At 41.3% G+C, this 20,805-nt stretch overlaps 1 protein-coding gene across 2 annotated transcripts in view; it reads right to left on the minus strand.

Annotated features, from left to right (window-relative positions):
* The window catches only part of LOC100477680 (follicle-stimulating hormone receptor), a 155,642-nt gene that overhangs the window by 39,705 nt on the left and 95,132 nt on the right, over positions 1-20,805 (minus strand). For both annotated transcript variants that reach the window (XM_002928295.4, XM_019809047.2), the window contains exons 3-4: positions 8,395-8,469; positions 5,493-5,567 (exon numbers count right to left, since the gene is read on the minus strand). In XM_002928295.4, coding sequence (XP_002928341.1) covers positions 5,493-5,567; positions 8,395-8,469 — 150 coding nt within the window. The remainder of the gene's footprint in view (positions 1-5,492; positions 5,568-8,394; positions 8,470-20,805) is intronic.

A 20,805-nucleotide genomic window follows, 5' to 3' on the forward strand; every position in this document is an offset into this window, starting at 1 on the left:
AGGTGGCACTACTCTGTGCTGCTTCCTGAGTCCCTAACGTCTGTCCTTGGAGATGTCCGACATATGGTTCAACTTGTATCATCAGAGAAACTACTTTCATTGCTCCTACTAAACGAAATGAGGGAGAAATACAGAACAGAGTGAGGGACTTAGGGGAGGGTTGGGGAAGAAACAACCTGAATTGCTAGGGTGAGTCCCAGTGAGCACTCTCCTGGAGTTATCCCTGGCTGGAGAAAGCAGATGGTGTGGCTACCATTAACAGGAAGCCTAAGGAGGGTCTAACAGACCTGCCTGTGAGTAGACGATGGTTGTCAGTTGGGGAGGGGCCCTCCCCCGCTGTGTGAAGGGTTTGCTAAGATGGAATTAGGGTTTATTGAGAAGTAAAGAGCAACATCCTGCTGCCTGAGAATTACATTGACAGGATGCAAAGGCAAGAGAATATTGTGTAAACCTTATTTACAGATCAATAGATAATCTTTCATACACAAAAGGTCAACTCCAGGAAGGCAGAGCAGTAAAGAAAGAAATATTGCCTGCAAATACAATATGGACTTAAAAAATGCACCCAGATGAATCCTTTGATGTATATTCTTCTAGTCAAAGTACATTTCTTTATTCATGAGTTTTTTTCTAGCCACTTTAGGTTCCTCAGTGAAGTATGTAGGCACTGATGAAGAACGTTGATTTCTAGTTGTCTTGAATTCTGTACCATCAAATGATCAGCATGAAATGGAATCAATGCTGAAAATTTCAAAACAACATTTCTGTGTGTGCGTGCACGCACGCATGTGTGTGACAATTAGGATGCTCAAGTCAAATGGAAACTTACCTCTAACCCCTTGTAATTTCCTGCTTTGCTGGCTGTGATGATAAACATTTATCCTGGTTTCAGGAAATAAGCAACTATTCGATCCTACTGGTCCCCTCTGGATTCCTTCATCCATTTTGTGTTTCTCCTTTGCCTTGAAGCAAGTAGTTCATCATCCCAAAGAATATCTGAAATCGTTGCCATCTACCTGTACCTGGCTGCTGGATTGTGAGGCCGTTTATGACTGCTGCTCGGACACAAATAAACATGGAAGGAGAAGGAAGCTCAGCTGGGCTTTGTTTCCAATAAGGACTCTTCCAGCTTCGAGTTCCAACTAATTTAGATCCCTTATCAGTATGGAGAATTTTTCTAAGGGCCATAACCTGAGCCCCGAAGAGAAGTATTGCTGGCAGAAGTGCCTCTGGAGTTCAGAGTCGCTGGGGTTCCCAGGGTCACCATGTGCCATATACAAAAGAAGAATGTGTAGCTAGGAAAAGCCCACCCTTGGCAATAAGTCAAAAGACTTAAGATGGAACACTCTTCTTCTTAACTTCCTGATGGAGATCAGCATGGCAGTGGATGTGAAAGAATTTTGCTTACTGTAGAATTATATAAATATTTTTCTCAGCGTAATCAAGGAGTATACTTTGACAATGACATAGTTCCTCCAAACTGCTTACCAATTCTTTTCTCAAATGCTCTGAGAACAATAACCTCCTCTTATGAAAGGATGTGGCTCAAATTGGTCACCTACAGTTTTGTCTGGACTTGATGGGGGAGCCAGGTGGGACTGGGGACTACTCAACACCTCAAAGTGAGAAAAGGACACAAAGCGGGGTGGGGGAGATGGATTTGATGAGTGATGGCATAGATTTAGGTCTCTGCCTAAAGTCATAGTCAAAGTCATAGCCTGGCGTCTCTATTTGGTCAAAGTTCCCATTCCTCCCTGCTGGGGCTGTGCCTTCCATGCCCACATCCTCCTGAGCTCCTCCCCAGCTCTCACACCCTAGAGGGAAGGCTGAGGGTCCTTATTAATAAGAGTGAATGGTGTTGGCCATAAGGTGTGGGCCAATATTGAGTCTAACTCTAGATCTCTTGATGTCAAACTTTGCAATGATTCCTCATCCCTTCTTCACCTGCTCCCAGCCCACCATCCGGGCTACTAGTGTGCTGCTATTATCAAGCGCTATGGACTATGTATGTGAAGGGGTGGTTTTCTTTTTGGATCTATCCTCTGCAGGAATGCTTTTCATGACATGTGTGTGAGTGGCAGTCCTCCTGCGGATGCCTTTGCATGCCATAACATGATTTTATTCTGTTATTGAAGGCTTTGTGGTCCCCATATTCCATTCAGACTTCTTCTAAGAGGAAAGGGAGTGAAAGAAGAAGAGAGGGAATGAAATAAGCCAACTGGGTAACAGGCACTAATAATTTTATGTTTGTGTAGCCTTTTTTTTTTTTTTGAGAGAGAGAGAGAGAATGTGCACATGAGCGGGAAGGGGGAGGGGCAGAGGGAGAGAGGAGCCCAATGCAGGACTTGAACTTACAATCCTGAGATCATGACTTGAGCTAAAATCAAGAGTCAGATGCTTAACCATCTGAGCCACCCAGGCACTCCCGTTTGAATGGTTATTTATAGCTTGTGTACTGAAAAACAATTTGCAAAGTGTTTTTTACAGGCATAATCTTATTTGTTTTTCACAACCCACCCTATTTACAGATAAGGAAACTGAGGCTTACAGAAGGTACTTTGCTGTCTACCTAATAAATATCAGTATCCTACCCAGAATCCAGTCCTGCCATCATATATAGTTTTTTTTTTTCTTTTCTGTACTGCTCCATGAAATGTAAAGGCATTTCCCAAACTTGTCTTTTTGAACTCATGACAAACAGTGTAGGTAAAAGCTGAAGGTCTTAGTGGCCACCATAACTCTTAATCAGCCCTTAATGGACTTTTCCTGAGAGTGGACTGGTAGACTTTGGGCAGAAATAATCATCCTACAAAATACTCACTACATTTATTAATGTTTTTGAACACTTCATAGTTTATGTAATATTTTCATACCTAAATCTCAGCTGACGGTCCTATACGAATGCATCTCAGAAGTCCAGCAATTGTCCCAAGAGTAGATGGTGGGCTGAAGATGAAGTTTTAGTTTAATTCTAAGGCCCATACCTTCTCTGTCAACCCATATTTCCTCCACTGTTATGTGCCCCATCCAGGTTAGCTTCTGCAGGCACTGCAGCAAAGTCCATTTAGGGAGCCAAGACCCCCAGGTCTAAAACTAGAAGAGGTCCTAACCCTGACTTCTGAGCCTGAGTGGCTACGTATGTGGGGCAGAGTACAAAACAAAAATGCAGGGCCCTTTGTTAAAAAGCAATGTTTAAGTATTTCATGACAGTGGCGGCAGAGAATGAAACCTAGTGGGAGGCCCTCTAGGAGGGGTGCTTTTGAGCATGGAGCCCTGTGTGACTGCATGGGCAGCATGCCAATTGAAGCCGGTCCTGCCTCTGACATTAACTCAGGAGTGAACAACCTTGATTCTTTCTCAGATCCTTTCCAGGGCTCCTATCAAAGAGAGGAAATTCCATGTTATATAGATTCTATTCTGTTCAATCTTTTATTCCTTTAGTCAGAGCTGAGGTATACAATGGCCCATTGTTGCTCATTTTACCTACAAACCCAGTTCTTGTGGATCAAAATTTAGGGTCAAAGTATCACTAGCAGCTAACACTAATATGATCATTTACCATGTGACAGGCAGTGTGTAAAACTTTTTACATACTTTAAACTGGTTGCAAAGATGGCCTCAATTCCTTATCCTTCCTTGTATCCACACACTTTATTTTGTGACTTTGCAGCTTTTCCCATAAAAAAATGGAGTGTGGTTCATTACTTTTGAATCAGGGCTGGCCTCATGAGTTCCTTTGGCCAGTAAAATGCTCTAGAAGAGACAATGTGGTAGTCCAGGGTGTAGGTCTCAAGAGGCTTGCAAGCTTGAGCTCTCTCTATTGGAACCCCAGCCTGCCAGTAGAGCAAGCTTATGTTTGCCTGCTGTAAATGAGCACCACTTGGTGGAGACCTGGCCTCTCAACTGAGACCATAGACAGCAACCAGCCGCCGGTTGACATGCCACCTAACTGTAGTTACTTAAGTGAGCTTAGCTGAGGTCAGGCAAACAGTGTCCAGGTCAGCAGACCCATTCCACGGATCAATTCACAGACAGATGAGAGACAATAAAGAGCTGTTGCTTTAAAACTCACTTTTTGGGGTGGTGGTGGTTATACATTATTATGTTAATAGGTAACTGATACACATGTATCATTATTTTCATTCTTGTGACAGGGAAATAAGCCATAGAGATTAAGTTCTAGCCTGTGACAAGTGACTAGTATATGGGCTTAGTGTGACTTCTAGCCCAAGTTCTTTTTTTTTTTTTTAATGANGTTCTAATGATTTTTTTATTATGTTAGTCACCATACAGTACATCCCTGGTTTCCGATGTAAAGCTCGATGCTTCATTAGTTGCGTATAACACCCAGTGCACCATGCAATACGTGCCCTCCTTACTACCCATCACCAGTCTATCCCATTCCCCCACCCCCTCCCCTCTGAAGTCTTCAGTTTGTTTCTCATAGTCCATAGTCTCTCATGTTTCATTCCCCCTTCTGATTACCCCCCTTTTCTTTATCCCTTTCTTCCCCTACCGATCCTCCTAGTTCTTATGTTCCATAGATGAGAGAAATCATATGATAATTGTCTTTCTCTGCTTGACTTATTTCACTTAGCATTATCTCCTCCAGTGCCGTCCATGTTGCAGCAAATGTTGAGAATTCGTTCTTTCTGATAGCTGAGTAATATTCCATTGTATATATGGACCACAGCTTCTTAATCCAGTCATCTGTTGAAGGGCATCTCGGCTCCTTCCACGATTTAGCTATTGTGGACAATGCTGCTATGAACATTGGGGTGCATATGGCCCTTCTCTTCACTACGTCTGTATCTTTGGGGTAAACACCCAGTAGTGCAATGGCTGGGTCATAGGGTAGCTCAATTTTTAACTTTTTAAGGGACCTCCACACTGTTTTCCAGAGTCTAGCCCAAGTTCTTACTTGGGATTTTATGGGGTCCTATCATAGCACTGGGGGCTCTCAAACACTCAGCTATTTTGGAAGGCATTTGAATGGAAGCAGCAGTGTTTTTGCTGATGGGGCAGGCCCAAAGGAGGAAGCTCAAATGCTAGGAATCTCTCTGCTGATGAAATACCGTGTCTGTTATTAACTAAAACTTACAAAATGAAACACCATAATGTATCAGAGAAAAATGCATATATGTGGAACAGACGAAATGTCTTTGAGGTCAAGGTCAAAGCTAAATGTTAGAGCAAATTCTGGCTGCATCTTATTAACACGAAATTATGACTGAGTTCTGCAAGAGGTCCATGTGACAATTCCATTAATGCAAATGTCTGTTTTAGTAAATGAAAACAAAAATGCAGTGATATTAGTGGGACTCACTTACTAAACTAAACTAAAATTCACCAGCAAGTGTCTCCCCCTTTCTGTGTTAACTCACATATATTATAAAAAGCAGTTGCTCCCCAGAGTAGCAAGTGGACGTTTTGCTAAAACAGAAATACACAATTTTTTTATAGAGGGGGCAACAGAATTTAAGAGTTCTTACAAATATCGGAGGTTGGGAAGGCTCTGGAAGGCATCAGGGTCAATGTATAGCAGGTTGTTGGCCTTTTCAATTCTACTGTAAAACAGGAAAGAACATGCACATGAACTCAACATTAAGGAATGCTGTAGTATTTTTCACATTATGCAAAGGGTATATCAGTCATCCACCTATCCATCCATCATTTCAACAAAGAGTTGAGACCGTACGCAGTGCTTTTACTACACTAAACTGTACAAACTAAATATTAACCCATTTGGCTCTCATAACTGATGTCCTCTTGGCACCTGTTAATCAAAGCTGAACTAAGCGCTGGTTGAGTGGATCCTTTTCACCCAGCATACTGCATCTCTAACCAGGAAGTGTCTTATAGAGACCTCCTCAAGTTTCCTCTGAGGAGGCTAAGAGGGCAGGGATGAGACTAATATGGGGAAAAGAGATTTTTGTCTGGTCTGGAGACAAGAGAGCCAGAGACGGAAAACAACAAAAGAAGGTGAAAAGGAGATGGGAGGAAGGAAAAGGGTAAAGGGCAAAAGGAGATGAGGGAAAAAGTAAAGAGGCAAAGGAAAACAAAGATCAGGTGAAAAGCAGTGGACATCTCTGATTTTAAACAAGAAATCGCGGCAGACAGTAGCTGGGAACGTGCTGGTGATTGCCTTCATGCCTTCATGCCTTCTCACAGCTCACGAGAAGTGGTGACTTCAGCCCTCGTTGGCTTCTGGTGTGTCCTGATCAATAGTCTGGAGGTGAGCATGTTCACATTTGGATTCTGACAGAGAGAGACTGCCCTTTCCTCATCCTGCTGGATCAATGTATATTTGCAGAGATGCTCTGTGCTAATTACTTCCTCCCTGTTTCATTAGCTTTTATATTGCAGTAACCTGTAGCTACCCAGATCCAAGCACCAGGTAATTAATTATTTTAAGTACAGTCAGTGCTACATGGGGGTGAGCACCTCTCCGTGCAGGGAAGAGATGAAAGAGCCGTTGTATTAGCTCCGCTGCCTGCTGAACCACAGAGAGGGATGCTTGCTTGACCCTGCCCAAAGAGCCGGCTGCCCTTTGGCTCATTTCTTTGACATTCCCTGTGGGTCTGAGACCCTGGTCAACTCTCTCTTTCCAACTAGGATAAGGAGAGACCAAACAGAGCAGAAAGGAAGGAACAGGAGGGCAATGGGGGAAAGCAAGGGAAGGCATCAGTTGCAGAGGTTTAATGACATTGAGGGAATAATGCAGGAGGGAGGCAGAGTGGGTAGAAGGAAGGAAAAGGGAAGGAGCAGTCTGAAAGTACAGACAGACCGAGTGTCATTGCTAAACAAATATATGAATTATGTGAATGTGTGTGTATATATGTACATATGTGTGTGCGTGTGTGTGTGTGTGCGCAAATGCTAAGAGGTTTTTTAAAAAAAAATACCAGAATTGGGATTTATTTTCAAGTCCTTATCCTGCTGTGGATTTGGCTGGGTGACTTTAGATAAGTCTTGCATTTCTCTGTGCCTTTCATCCTTGGCTGTAATACTAAGAAAGTGGTTTGGTGGCTTTCCTAACTATGTTGTATGGGAATTTTGTGAGATATTAATACGTGCCCCACAGAAGAAACCTTTCCAGTGATACTGGTTGAGAACCCTTAATAAAATATCCTCCTTGGAGATTCTAAATATATGTTTGCATGTTAGAGATTCTGAATTTTCCTATAGTATGTGAATCTAACTTTATTTGCCCAGTGTTTCCTAATCTTATCTGACCATAGAATCGTTTACCTTTAAAAAAAACACAATAATTTTCTGCATATTTAATGATAAACAGAATATACTTTGGAAAAATTGGGACCAGATAGTCTCCAGTCTCTCCTGGCCTTGACATTGTATGAGTCTATGAATTAATTTATTGTAATTATAGGCTGGTATGAATATTGACAGGTGTCTAAAACTAGAATGTCAAGAAGAGAAAGCAAATTGGATTATTATAAGGAACCAAGGATCGTTATGACATATTTTATGCCAGTTGATGTGTTAGATCTAATTTATATTTATCTCCTTTATTCATCACAGTGATCCTATGCCATGCACTTTTTTTTATTATTCTCATTTTGCAGGTAAGAAAACTAAGTCTTGGAATGATTTTGTATCTTGGTCAAGATTTCATGGTGATACATGGCATGGGCTAGTATTCAAGTGAGGATTGCCTATCTTTAACTACATCATGTGGGATTTATTTTGGACTTTGGAATAATTTTAAAGGAGAGGATGAGCTAGAGGTATCTTCAGTCACAGAACAAGGTCTTGGGTCTATTATTGAAAAAAATCTGGGAGGGAGGAAGCAGGACAAGACTAGGTTCTGGGCTGGTACCTAGATCACCAGGCAGAGATATGCATGACAGTCCCTTTTGGGCTGACTTTGACATCTTAAAATTAATTTTTTTCCTCTAAAGATTTTATTTATTTATTTGAGACAGATAGAGAGAGAGAGAGCACATGCGCGTGAGTGCATAAGCAGGGGGAAAGGCAGAGGGAAAGGGAGAAGCAGACTNCCCTTTTGGGCTGACTTTGACATCTTAAAATTAATTTTTTTCCTCTAAAGATTTTATTTATTTATTCGAGACAGATACAGAGAGAGAGAGAGAGCACATGCGCGTGAGTGCATAAGCAGGGGGAAAGGCAGAGGGAAAGGGAGAAGCAGACTCCCTGCTGAGCAAGGAGCCCCAAGTGGGGCTCGATCCCAGGATCCAGAGATCATGACCTGAGCCAAAAGCAGATGCTTAACCGACTGAGCCACCCAGGCACCCCTTGAAATGAATTTCTAGAGATCAGAGAATTGAGCAGAGATAGGGCCTTCCAGGGATATACACAAAATGTAAGGCTATTGCCAACGATCATGAGCAAACCCCACAGGATCTTGCTTACATTTCATGTAATTTGGACAGGTTGGAGAACACATTTGCCTCGATCGCTTCCAAGACTTCATTCTGTGAGATCTCTCTGCAAACAAACAAACAAACAAAAAACAAACCATATGATTCAAGTCAGTTCAGTTATACTCCACAGAAGGATTTAGGGCTCAGCCTAGAGCCTCCTGCCTACAATGATCGATGAGACACAGAGAACTCTATTCCTGCCCTCGAAGAAGTCAGCTGTAATAATGAGACAAAGCTAACACATGAGATGCTAATACTTAGAGAACAATGAGAGAATGAGCCTAAGGTGATGGCTCAGTTAGTTTAGAGATTATTCAGTCTACAGATGTAGCAACTAAAGCCCAGAAAGGGAAAGAGAATTGATTAAAGATATTTAGGGAATATACAGGATGAGAATAAACTTTAAGTTCCTTAGACCCTACAGGAGTCAGCAAAGTTTTTCTATAGGGATAGCTGGTAAATATTTTTTGGCTTTGTGGGTCATTTGGTTTCCATCACAACTGCTCAATTGATAATGCAGTGCAAAAGTAGCCATAGATTCCATGACTGTCTTCCAATAAAACTTTATTTATAAAAATAGATGGCAGGCTGGATTTGGTGCCATGGGCTCTAGTTCAGTGACCTTGGTCTAGACCATGGAATCAGGTTCTTCTCTCTGCTAATCTTGCCTTGGTAAATGAGAACCTCAATTCATTCTCTTTTCAAAGGAGCGTGGATTTAAATACCTTCCCCCTTCCGTACTATTACCGAAGTAGGGGTTGTTACTGCAAGGCCTTTGGTCTTAATGTCTTGACCTAAAATACCCAGAAAAGATCTTTCAGGTTTCAGCGGTTTTTTTGTTTTGTTTTGTTTTTTGTATTTTTTTTTCCTGCTGGAGTAATTTGAGGGCAGTGGAGAGTGAAGTCCACTGTGCCGAAGCCCAGAGCTTGAGAAGATAGAGGGTGGCTTAATCACTTAATGTTTATAAAGTGGCTCACAGATGAAACGTGCTATTATTAGGCCTCCCGAGGAAGGCTCATGCAGTTTTAATGCGGCAGCTGAGAGTATCTCAGGAAATCTCAGAGGCAGCGTGCATTCAAATTGGCTGAGGCAAAAGCACTGTCTGCTGGCCTGGGATTTAGCTGAAGAGCTCTAGAAAGCTCTTGATCAGGGAGAAGCCTGGAGGGCAGAGCAGGGAGGAAGTTTTCCAGGGGAGGTGTGATGAGCAGTAGCCATCTCAGTGAGCGGGGCTGTTGACATCTGGAGCTTGTCAGCGCAGTGGTAGTGGGTCACTTCTCACAAGCCCCTCTGAGGGGAGACATTTTGTGAGAGAAAAGAGCCTTCTTATGCTATGATAGCATTTCTCATGATNTAGCATTTTTCATGATTCACTTGGTAAACTTAAGTATTCATAACTTTTACAGGTGAACATGGATAAGGGTGGTGTGTGTGTGTGTGTGTGCGGATGCGTGTGTGATAGAACATGTTGGCCATTGGCCATTTATTTTGCTCCTCTGTCCTACAAGTGGAAGGAGTGCTNTGCGGACGCGTGTGTGATAGAACATGTTGGCCATTGGCCATTTATTTTGCTCCTCTGTCCTACAAGTGGAAGGAGTGCTGGGAGGTACAGGAATGAGAAGGAGTAGGAAGGGGGTGGTAGACCTAGAAAAAGAAGACATTAATTTGAACACTTAAAGGAATCAAGTGAAAAGGTTGCACAGGGAAAGGTAAGTGATGGAGGAAGAACGAGGTGACAGGGCTTAAATCCAAATGGGGCCATATCTTCCAGAAATGATTACCAGGTTCACTTACTGCTACCAGTTGGTTTGGTTCACCACTCATGGTAATATCTCAGCCCAACATTGCCTAAAAGGTAGACCTTTCTCCTTTCCTGAATTCACGTGCTGAGAGTTCCCTTCTGTGGATTTTCTCCCTTCCTTCTGTTCATTTGTCAAAGAGAACTACACATTATTAGAATGAACAAGCCAAAGAACACTTCTAAATTATTTCAGAAGGTAGTTCATATTTTATAGCCTCACCTTCAGATACAGGGGGAGGGTGTTGGGGTTTTGTAGGGGTAGAAGGGGCCGTTGATTGGATGAGGATTGAGGGGAAGTGAACAGTATGCAGGAGTAGAAAAGCACATCACTGAGAAATTCAGGGATCTTGTTCCAGTCCAAACCAGTGCCATCTCTAGTTATTCCTATTATCATTTATTACATATTTTTATTTATCATCTACTCCATAGGCATTCTCTCCAATCCTTTTGACATGCCTGTAAAGTATTTTGATCTCTATGTTCATAAACAGTCCCACTTGTACGCAGAGCCACCTCTGGCTGATTGCAGGGTTGGAACACTTTGATTTACACATCCTGCCTCCCAGGCCACCTTGGGCTCAGCATTTCCACTCCTGTGTATTAACTCAAGATAAATGAAAATGTGTACCCTCCCAAAGACTTTTAGACAAATGTTCATTGCAGCTTTATTTGTAATAGCCCCAAACTGGGGACAACCCAATGGATAAAGTGGAATATCCATATGATGAAATTCGACTCATCAATAAAAATGAAACAAACTATGGATAGAGCATGGTTGAATTTTTAAGAAATTATGTTGAGTAAAAGAATGCATGCTGTATAATTCCACTTATATGAGGTTCTAAAACAGGAAAAACTTATCTATAGTGATAGAAATCAGAGTAATTGTCACCTGGGGTTTGGGATGGAGGATGCTGATGGGGAGGAGGAAAGGGGAAACTTTCTGGGATGATGGAAGTGTTCTATGTCAAGATTGGGGAAGTAGTAACATGAGCATACATGCTTGTCTAACTTGCTAAACTTTAAACTTAAAATGGTGCATCTCAGGGTGCCTGGGTGGCTCAGTCAGTTAAGCATCTGACTTTGGCTCAGGTCATGATCTCAGGACCCTGGGATTGAGCCCCACGTCAGGCTCCGAGTTAAGTGAGGAGTCTGCTTGTCCCTCTCCCTCTGCCCCTCCCCCCATTCATGTGTGCACAAAAGGTTGCTCTCAAATGAATAAAATCTTTAAAAAATAGGTGCATCTATTTTGTTGTGTATGGGACATAAAGTTATTTGAAAGATGCAAGGGGAGGAGAATAAACAACTTTTTGTTTGTGTTTTGAGAACTCTGAATTAAGAGAATTACTAGAAGAATCTTGGTCATGTTGTTTGGCCAGAAGATGTTACTTAAATCCTAGTTCTGCCTGGTGATTCTAAGTAAGCGTCCTTCCCCTCTTGGCCATCTCTGCTCCCCATCTGTAAAGTGGATATTTGGACTATATCATAGTTTCTCAACTCTGAGTGCACCTTAGAATCTTCTGATGGACCTTAAAAAAATTCCAAAGCCTGGGTCCACACCAAAGAGTTGGATTTAATTAGTCTGGAGAGGGACCCTGGTATTCTTTTCTTCTCCCTTTAATTTTCCAAGCAATGGTGATTCTTATATACAGGAGAGATTGAGAACTGCTGGACTAGATGGTCATTAAGGTCCTTCTTAGATGTATGAACTTTGTCTTAAAGTTTGCTTCAGGAACAAGAAGGGCCAATTTTCCCTTGGTTACTGAGACAATAAATTAGTCAAATAAGGTTCTTGGAGCACAAGATAATGAGAGATAATGAGGCAAAATCGTAGCAAAGATAAACTAGAACTCTAATGCAGAAGCAGGAGTAAAACAGAGAAGGCCCCAGTTAGATTTGGTTTATCATAAGTAAGAAAAGTTAAATAAAAAGTCACATTTCAGATGTTAAATGTGTAGCAAGAGCTGCTGTGGAAAATATGTAAGAACATTTATTTAGTATTGATAACTGATAGTATTTTTTATTCTGCATAGCTTCCCTTCATTTTTAGTATACCAATGTGAAGTGGAATGGCCAGTACCATCACCAGTGAGGTTTAAAAAGGTTACCTGACTTGACTAAGATAACCACGCAGCTGTGAGGATCATTAAATTGGTCTTTGAAGGGAGGGTGTGGAATCTTTACATCCAAAGAACTTATATCATTAAGAAGCCATTCTTTGTCTCAATAGCTTCAGTTAAGAATTTTCTTTGCAGTGGTGACTAATCATTGCAATTGGCACAATTCCAGCTGCGATGGCATTTTCTTAGAGGCAACAGGTAAAGGGTTTGTGAGGAGAGGAGAGCTGTAGGCGTGTGATAGATCAGCTGCTCTCAACGTGTAATCTTGTGGCCTATATGGCCAAAAGTATTTTCATAATAATGCTAAAATAGAATTGTTTCTCTCTTGTTCTTTGAGGATACAGTGGAGTCCGGGGGTTCCTTGATGTGTAATATGGCAACAGCTATAATGCAGAAGCAGATATGAGATTCTGCCTGTTTTCTATTAAACCAGTTGCTGAAAAATATGCAAATATGTAAAACCATGGTACTCTACACACTAATTTTTTTTGAAAAGGCAGTTATTTTGTATAACAATTATTTATGTTAGCATGTAGAGATTTATTGTTTTAAAATGCACTGACAAATATTTCCTGGTTTTAACTTCTAGTATGGTAAATGTTGGTAGCTATAACCCACATAAACAAAATCTCTTTGGTGGCTTTAATAACTCTTAAGAGTGTAAAGGGATTCTGAGATCAGAAAGCTTGGGAAATGTTCAATGTAGACATTGAATGCAGTTCTTCTTGGGTGAGAGATCTTGACTCTGTGGAAAGCTTATTTCCAGAGATGAGGCTCTACTCATCTTTTAGGATAGTGCTTCTCAAATGTTCATGCACAGATGAATCACCTGGGGATCTTGTTCAAATTCTTATGGGAAGATCTTGAGTGGGGCTGGAGATTGTTCGTTTCTAATGCCTCACGTGATGGGGATGGTGCCGGTTTTGACTGCAAGGCTCTTTACAGGAATGGTAGTAACACCCCACCAGACCTTTTTCCACATCACACTCAGGGTTGGATGTGAAACGCATAATAGAGGAGTTCAATTAAATTAAACCAAGGGGAGTGAGGCACTTGATTTTAAAAACCCTGCATCCCTGTTAGAAAAACTCCCTTTCTTTCTCATTGAAATTTTCCTACCTTCTAGTTCTCACAAGACTTATTTGATTGGTCAGTTAAAGGAATTACATTGTTTTGTCATTGCTCTTTTTTTGATGGGGGTGTGTGGTCATTGTCTAATTCCCCAACTTGACTTTGACTTCCTGATGGTATCCTATTCATCTATCTTTGTATCTTTGGCATCTAGCGGTAAATTGGCATGTAGTAGATACTCAGTAAATGTTTAGTGGATGGATGGGTAGATGGAGGAAAAGTAGTCAGATCCAGAAATGGCATCTGCAAAACTGCAAAGGAGATGACACTTGTCTTCGGTGTCTTTCACCCCTTTTCTGTAGGCAGCATGCCCAAATTCCAGCCAAGGCTCACTTGTCTGTGAGTTAGGCTTTTATTCCAGGGAGTTTCACATTTAATACACAGCATATAGAGGGCATATACATATATTTGGTCTGCCATACTAATAGCTTCTGGATGCCTTTAGCTCTGTTTCTCTGGGTCACAGCATTTCCTAGCTTCCTGTGGCTCCCAGATGAAGTTTTTGAATTGACAAGACGCCTATGGAGGAGGACAGAGTAGAGATGACTGGTATGATTCTATGATTGGGGGATAGAAAAGATGACTTTTAAGGTCTCTTTTGTACATGAAATTCCATGTTTCCTTAAAGGAAGGGGAGATGTGCCTTCGTGAGATACTGGGGGTTTTCAGGGCATTGTCTCTGGAGTGAGTTTCTGAGCCACAAATTCTATTCCAGACATGCATTCTTCTGGTCAATGGAGTGGTATTTATATACAGGTACACTTGATTGAAGGGGGCGGGGTGTTCAGTAGGAGGGACTTTAGGGAATGAATGAGCATGTAGAATTCAGCCAGGTCTAGCATAAAATTTCAAACTATCAGAGGGGTATTAATTTGTCCACCATTTCACCTGATACTGATTTGCTAAATGCTGGGACTGTTTGATTCAGAGCAGAGCTGCTCTGGGTTTAGAGGATAAGGAAGAACTAAAAAACCGTCATCAGAAGTTAAAGGTCTCACTAGAATGCCAATGACATCTACAAATTGGAATGTAATAAGAAATTAAATACCCATGGAGACGACTTCACTGTTTATTTATTTTTTTTCCTTCTCCCAACATAGGAGATATTCTCCAACTGGGTCTGCCTCGTCTTTTCCCTCCTCCCTTGACTTTCCACAGAGCACTTTCTTCTAATATATCCAAAATACCCTTCCCTAACTGGGCCCATTCGGGGATTCAATTGTATTTTTAATATTCACTAAATCAAATTTCTTTTGTTTTTAATAACCTCAGACTAAATTGAGTTGATTGTTTTCCTTCCTTGAGTCCCCATGGTCTGGGACCCCCACATACATCCTCTGTTGTAGCCCTCACATGCTATATTGAATTTGCACCCCGGTTTGTCTCCTTCACTACGCAAAGAGGACAGCGACATTGCCTTTTATCTTAGTATTCCTGCTACCAGCCAAATGTTTGCTGAATGAATGAATTATCTTTGAAAGATTATAAAAGATTTTCTACCTTGGCTCTTGCACAAGAAAGCTGTGTTCTTGAAAACTTGCAGTAAACAGAGTATTTACAAATCAAATTGTGTATTAGCACAGGAAGGAAGCTTCTTGTTTAGCAGAACCTTGGAGTGAATATTTAAAAGAGTTAAGAACGAATTCAACAAATGTTCAACAGATTTTGGTTAAGCAGCTTTTGTCTTTCAGGCACTAGGCTGGGTGCTGGGGATCTAAAAGATGAATAAAATCAGTCCTAGGTTTATCAGTCGTCTCTAAGTAAGTCTAGTAGTCTAGGCTTTAACTGGATTCTATCTTTATTTGATGGGCTACATCTGAGTCACTGGAAAAAAGAAAAAGGATGGTTGGTATGTTGCATTTGAATATAGCTGCAGATATATGAATAATGTACTTTTACATATAGCAAATATAATTATTACATATTAAATGTTAAACGTGATTATACATAATACACATAACACATTATATGTACGTGTGTGTGTGTGAATGTGTGTGTGTGTACATATATAATGTGATTTTCTGTATTTCTGTCCTATGTTTACTCCTCAAATTCTTCTGGAAATATGCTATATACTTTAAAAAAATACAGAACAGGACAGGTGAAAATTTCAGTGGAAATGCATTTCAGAAAATTTCTTAACGGTTCTCCAAACACATACTTTAACCCTCCCATTTAGAATTCCCTTAAGGTCAGATCCAGAAGCTAAAATAGAGACCTGAGTTTGAATGCTGCCTCCATTTCTTACTAGCTGTTTAACTGGGGGCAAATTACGGAATCTCACTGAGCTTCAGTTTCCTTGTCTATATAATGGAATAATGACTACCTCACAGGGTTGTCAAAGGGTCTAAATAAGATGGTGAATTCCAGATGTCACTATGCCGGCAAGACAACCTGCCGCCTTCTGCAGTTTAGGGCTGAATTCCCCTGCAGCTGAGAGATACTGAGCTAGCCAACCCCTGTGCTAGGAAAATGATGCTAGCAGAGGTCTTAGAAACAGTTCTCTCAACCCCACCTACAGATTAGATTCTTAAACCAGACGATATATAGCGTTGCCTTAACCTCCATTCTGAGTTTTTCCTACAGAGACTCACCACTGGTCGATTGGCCATCAAAAAAGAGTGGACAGTGCACAAAGGTGCCCCAATAAGGATGTCTCTGTCACTGAAGGCATAATCTAAGAAGGATACTGTTCCCTTTGGGACAGGGTCGATGTGGAGTGGGGCTTGCTGTCAGTATGTGGTAAGGACCTCGCCAAACGACTCCTCCTCCTTCCTCAGTGGCAGCAGGTAGATGCCTTCCTTTTCTGATCTGTCACATCTGCTTCCTTCTCCTGGACTAGGTGAGTCTTTGCTAAAGATGCTCTAAATATGGCCCCAAAATGAGACTGATGAAAGAACCCTCCATGACTCAGTCGGAGACAGTTGAATACAACTCACTTTCAAATACATCAACAGCAAGCGATTGTGTCCATTTTTAGGTTTGTCTTAATTTAAGATGTTGAGTAATTGTATTTTGAAGTAACGTATTTACCTCACTTCCCGCAGCAGATGAGGAAAACGACTAAAAATCAGTCATAATAGCTAGCATTTATTATGCTCTTATTTGCCAATTTTTCTGTGCTTTATATTTATTAAATTGCTTAATCATTATAACAACCCTATGAGGGTTGTATCACTCTTAGTCCCTTTACAAAAGAGGAAAAAGAGGCATATAGAGGTTAAGTAATTTCCCCATTTACCACAGAGCCAGTAAGTAACGTCGACCTTGGATATGATTTTGGGGCATCAAAAAGATGGCCGAAATCAGGTAGGCCTGTTTCCAGTAAGTTGGAAAACTATTCCACTTCAGAAAATCCTGTTAAAGTAGAAATCCTTTTGGGAGTGATATGCCTATAAAACAACTAAATACCACCCCAGTCCTCCATGCTGCATCGTACTAGAGTTCTGGCAAGGCTATATGTCAGCGTGCAAATTCACCTTTCACAGATGAAGTCTCAAGCAGTGACTCATGTGATAAGTGCTTTTTTAGTACATTCTCTATGCAAGTGTAGAGCGTGTAAGAGCACGTAAAAAGCAAGAACCGTCTCCCAAGAATTAGCAGCTTAGTTGGAAGGAAGCAACATGCATGAGATGTTCTGAGTGCAAAGTCAATAGAATAGAAGTGGAGGAAAGTGTGGGAAGGATGTCCAATGTAGAGCAATGCAGAGCAGGGTACAGAGTAGGGATTCAATACATTTTATTCTCTGTTCTCATATACCATATTTTCTCTCTCATGCCCTCTCAATGTCAGCATTTCTGAAGTTCTGTCATTGTATTTCTCCAGCTTTTCCTCTTAGAACCTCTCTGTTGATGCTTCACATGTTATTGGGACATATTTCTCTCATAGCCTGGAGTCCATGTATGCAACTACCAGAGCCGTATTCTATTACAAGTTCTGGGAACACTTCATGGACAGCTAGTCTAGAGCAGGTTTATTATTTTCCTCCCCCAACTCTCCTCCCTTCCCCAGTTAATAATTCCAGCCAACAGCTCCATCACCCCTATTAGTTCACTAGACCAACCCAAGCTTTAAATCCTGGGGTCACCTCTAACTCCTCTTCAACATTTAACAGATCCTAAGTCCTCTCAGTTACTTTTTTTCAGTGTTTCTTGCTAATGTTTTCATTCCCCACCATCATTATTGTAATTATGGCTTTTTGCAATTTCAGCTAGACCATTAGTTATTAACAGTCATGTGAGGACTCGGGTGGTTTGATGTGGGTCATGAGTCCTCTTTTTTCAAACAGTTAAATGTCCCAATGATTTACTTGAAAATTTGGAGTAAATCCAAGGTTATGTATATAATATGCAAAGAAATAAAAATGGAGTGGCTAGTGGACACAAAGGTGGAGTAAAAAGTGATGGAGTTCATCTCTGCCAGGATACAGAATGGTAGCTCATACTTAGGCCTGTGAGCCATGAGGATTGTTGTTTGGAAAAGCAAATGGACTTAAGAGGATGATAAAAATAGAAGGAGGGAGAAAGCAGGAGGAAAGGGAAAGAGATTTTCTAGAGGTAGCATGATATTGGAGTTAGAAGTTATAAAAGGTAGACAATTCCTTTATTACTCTGTATGCCTGTTGGAAATTGTTTAAAGAGGAATTTATTGAGTTCTAAGTGATGGAAGACAAGATGCTGGGAACTTATAAGGGAGTGGAGACTGTGCGTAAAGAAGAAAGGGAAGGGATGTTGATTGGGTCCCTTGGCTTCAGTGTAGTTTGCCAACTTCAGCAGAGGCCAAAGAAGGGGAGGTGGGAAGGTAGGTGATGCTTCTGACACACAAGCCATGATAACTTATCTGTAGGATTGGGGCACATGGAAGTTTGAGCTATGTAACTCAAGGCTGCAGCAATAATAATGATAGTGATAGTAATTAACCTTTATTACACACTTGTTGTATAGCAGGCATAGTGTGAAATGCTTTACATGGCTAATATCACTAATGACCTTGTTTTATTAAGGTTCTGCTGCCTTTTATTTGTCTTAGCTCACATATGCATGTGAGTGTATGTGAACACACACCTGGAAGACAGACCTGAATTAAAATTCTTATCTTAGATAAGTCAGCTAACTCTTATAAAACTTATGTAATCCAGTACAGATCATTATAAATACCTCTTAGGGTTTTTATGAGAATTATGGATAGAATACATGGAGTGAAAGAGATTTCTAGCTGTCTATCAAAATCTGTTTTTCCTCTCTTATTTTTGGGTACCTAGCTAGACTACATTTTCTGGCCAATTTTGCTGTTAGGCATCATCTTGTGAGGAGAAGCTTCCTCCCACAGAATGTGAGCAGAAGTGTTGTGTATGACCTTAGGCCTGGCCCATAGCCCCTCATGTGTGTTCCTCCATGTTCTGTCTCCTTTCCATCCAACTTGGCTGGAGCCGTCCAGGGAAACCTGGGAAGCTGTGATTAAAGATGGTGAAGCGGCTGCTGCCCTCACGCCCTAAATAAAGTGTGACTACTAGGTGACAAAGAGAGAAACTTAGTTTTAAAGTCCATGGCATTTTGGAATTTGCTGTTGCCGTCTATACATTCTAATAGCTAAGACTCTAGCACCCTGCATGGTATCTAATACTTGCCCAACAAGTCTCCTCCCATCAGGGCATGTATGAGTGTTACATCTACCATCTGGTGAAAAATGGGTATATACACTAAATGTTTAAATTTTTGTTGGCATTTTAATTAAGAATTACGTGGGAGTGTTGCTTGGCCACATTGGAAGAAGACAAACAGCCACAAAAATTCTCAAAACTAAGTGACTATTTGACTTCATTTACCAGAGACCGCTCTTGCGATCTTAGCGATACAGTGTTGACTACCTGTGATGGAGTTGTGTGGCCTCTCGCTGTGAGCACACCAGATGGCTGCTCCTTCCTGAGTTACGGTCCCTTGGCTTTTTCTTTTCTTTTTCAATTATGTCATTAAAGAAGATACACCAGCATGCCAGAAAGAACAACTTTTTAACAATGGAGACTACTAAATCCATTAGCACACAGAGCCGGGGAGGGATGTTCAGATGAAGACATTTGAACCTCTAGCTCTCTAAGCTACAGCAACGTGGAGCTGCATGAGGCAAGGTCTCTTGAGTGGTTAAGAAGTCCTTCATCACTTTGGCAAATCACTAGAGCTCTCTGAGATCCACTTCCTGCAGTAAGATGTTGGTAAGGCCCTCTGTATCTCAGTACATTTCATACTCGATTCTTTGTAGTTGGTTGGGCTATTGAAGATCATATGAATAATGTATGTCATGCAGGAGGAAAAAAAACCCCACATAGTGTTATGCAAAGGTTATGCTGCTTACCATTATTTTTATTACTTCACTGGAGTCAGGAGACCTAGGTTCTAGTCTTGACTCTGCCACTAATTAACCACTCTGCTTAAGTCAAATCGGTTACCTTCTCTGGGCCTTTGTTCCTCATCTTTTAAACAACACTGTTGATCCAGATGATCTCCTGGGTTCCTTCTAGGCCAAAATTCAGTGATTTTAATTATTTCTGTGATTCTGTTATTAAAAGGCAGCCAGCCACATCGTCAGCAGTCCTGCATAACAGCCAGCTTCTGTTTCTAACAAGCTGGGGTGAAGGGCTCCATGAAGTATCCTTCTTAAGGCACTGCACCTGTTTCCTTGGGAGCTGCTCTGCAAGATAGCCAGCAAAGGCTATTCTTCCTGAGCCCTGGACAAGGGGAGAAGGTACCCCTAGTCTGAACCATTATTCTCCTGAAGACGGTGCTTGTTTTATTGTCAGCTTAAAGAGGGCTCCATTGATCCCCCTTAAGTCAGTGTTGAATTCCTCCTTGTCATAGATCTTGAGCCTCTTTACCAAGAGAAACACCAAGTGTGTGTGTGTGTGTGTGTGTGTGTGTGTGTGTGNGTGTGTGTGTGTGTGTGTGTGCGTGCGCGCAAGCAGGGGGCGCATATCTGCGGCAATTATTTCAGGCTTTCCTGTATACTTATGTCACCCCACAGCACCCCAAAAGCTTCCACAATAATTATCTCTGGGCTCTATTATGCCTTTTTTTTTTTTTTTGCTACCTTTCCCATACCTATAACATAATCTGCCCTTCCTCAAATGGCTTTCATCCTCCTTCCTGTCTCTGTTTTCACTCTGTAATTCATAATTACTCTCCCTTTTATGCCCCACCATTTTCCGCCTCATTAACTCTTATTCTTGGCATAAAAGTTCCTCCTTTATGGGCTGCAGTGAGGGAACAAGAAGAAACTCACATTTGGCCAGTTCTGAATTTGAGTTGGATTGATTCTTATTTTCCTCTTTGGCATGCAAGAGTGTAGCACCCTCATAAGC

The sequence above is a fragment of the Ailuropoda melanoleuca genome, chromosome 4 (assembly GCF_002007445.2).
Source record: "Ailuropoda melanoleuca isolate Jingjing chromosome 4, ASM200744v2, whole genome shotgun sequence".
Taxonomy (NCBI): Eukaryota; Metazoa; Chordata; class Mammalia; order Carnivora; family Ursidae; genus Ailuropoda; species Ailuropoda melanoleuca.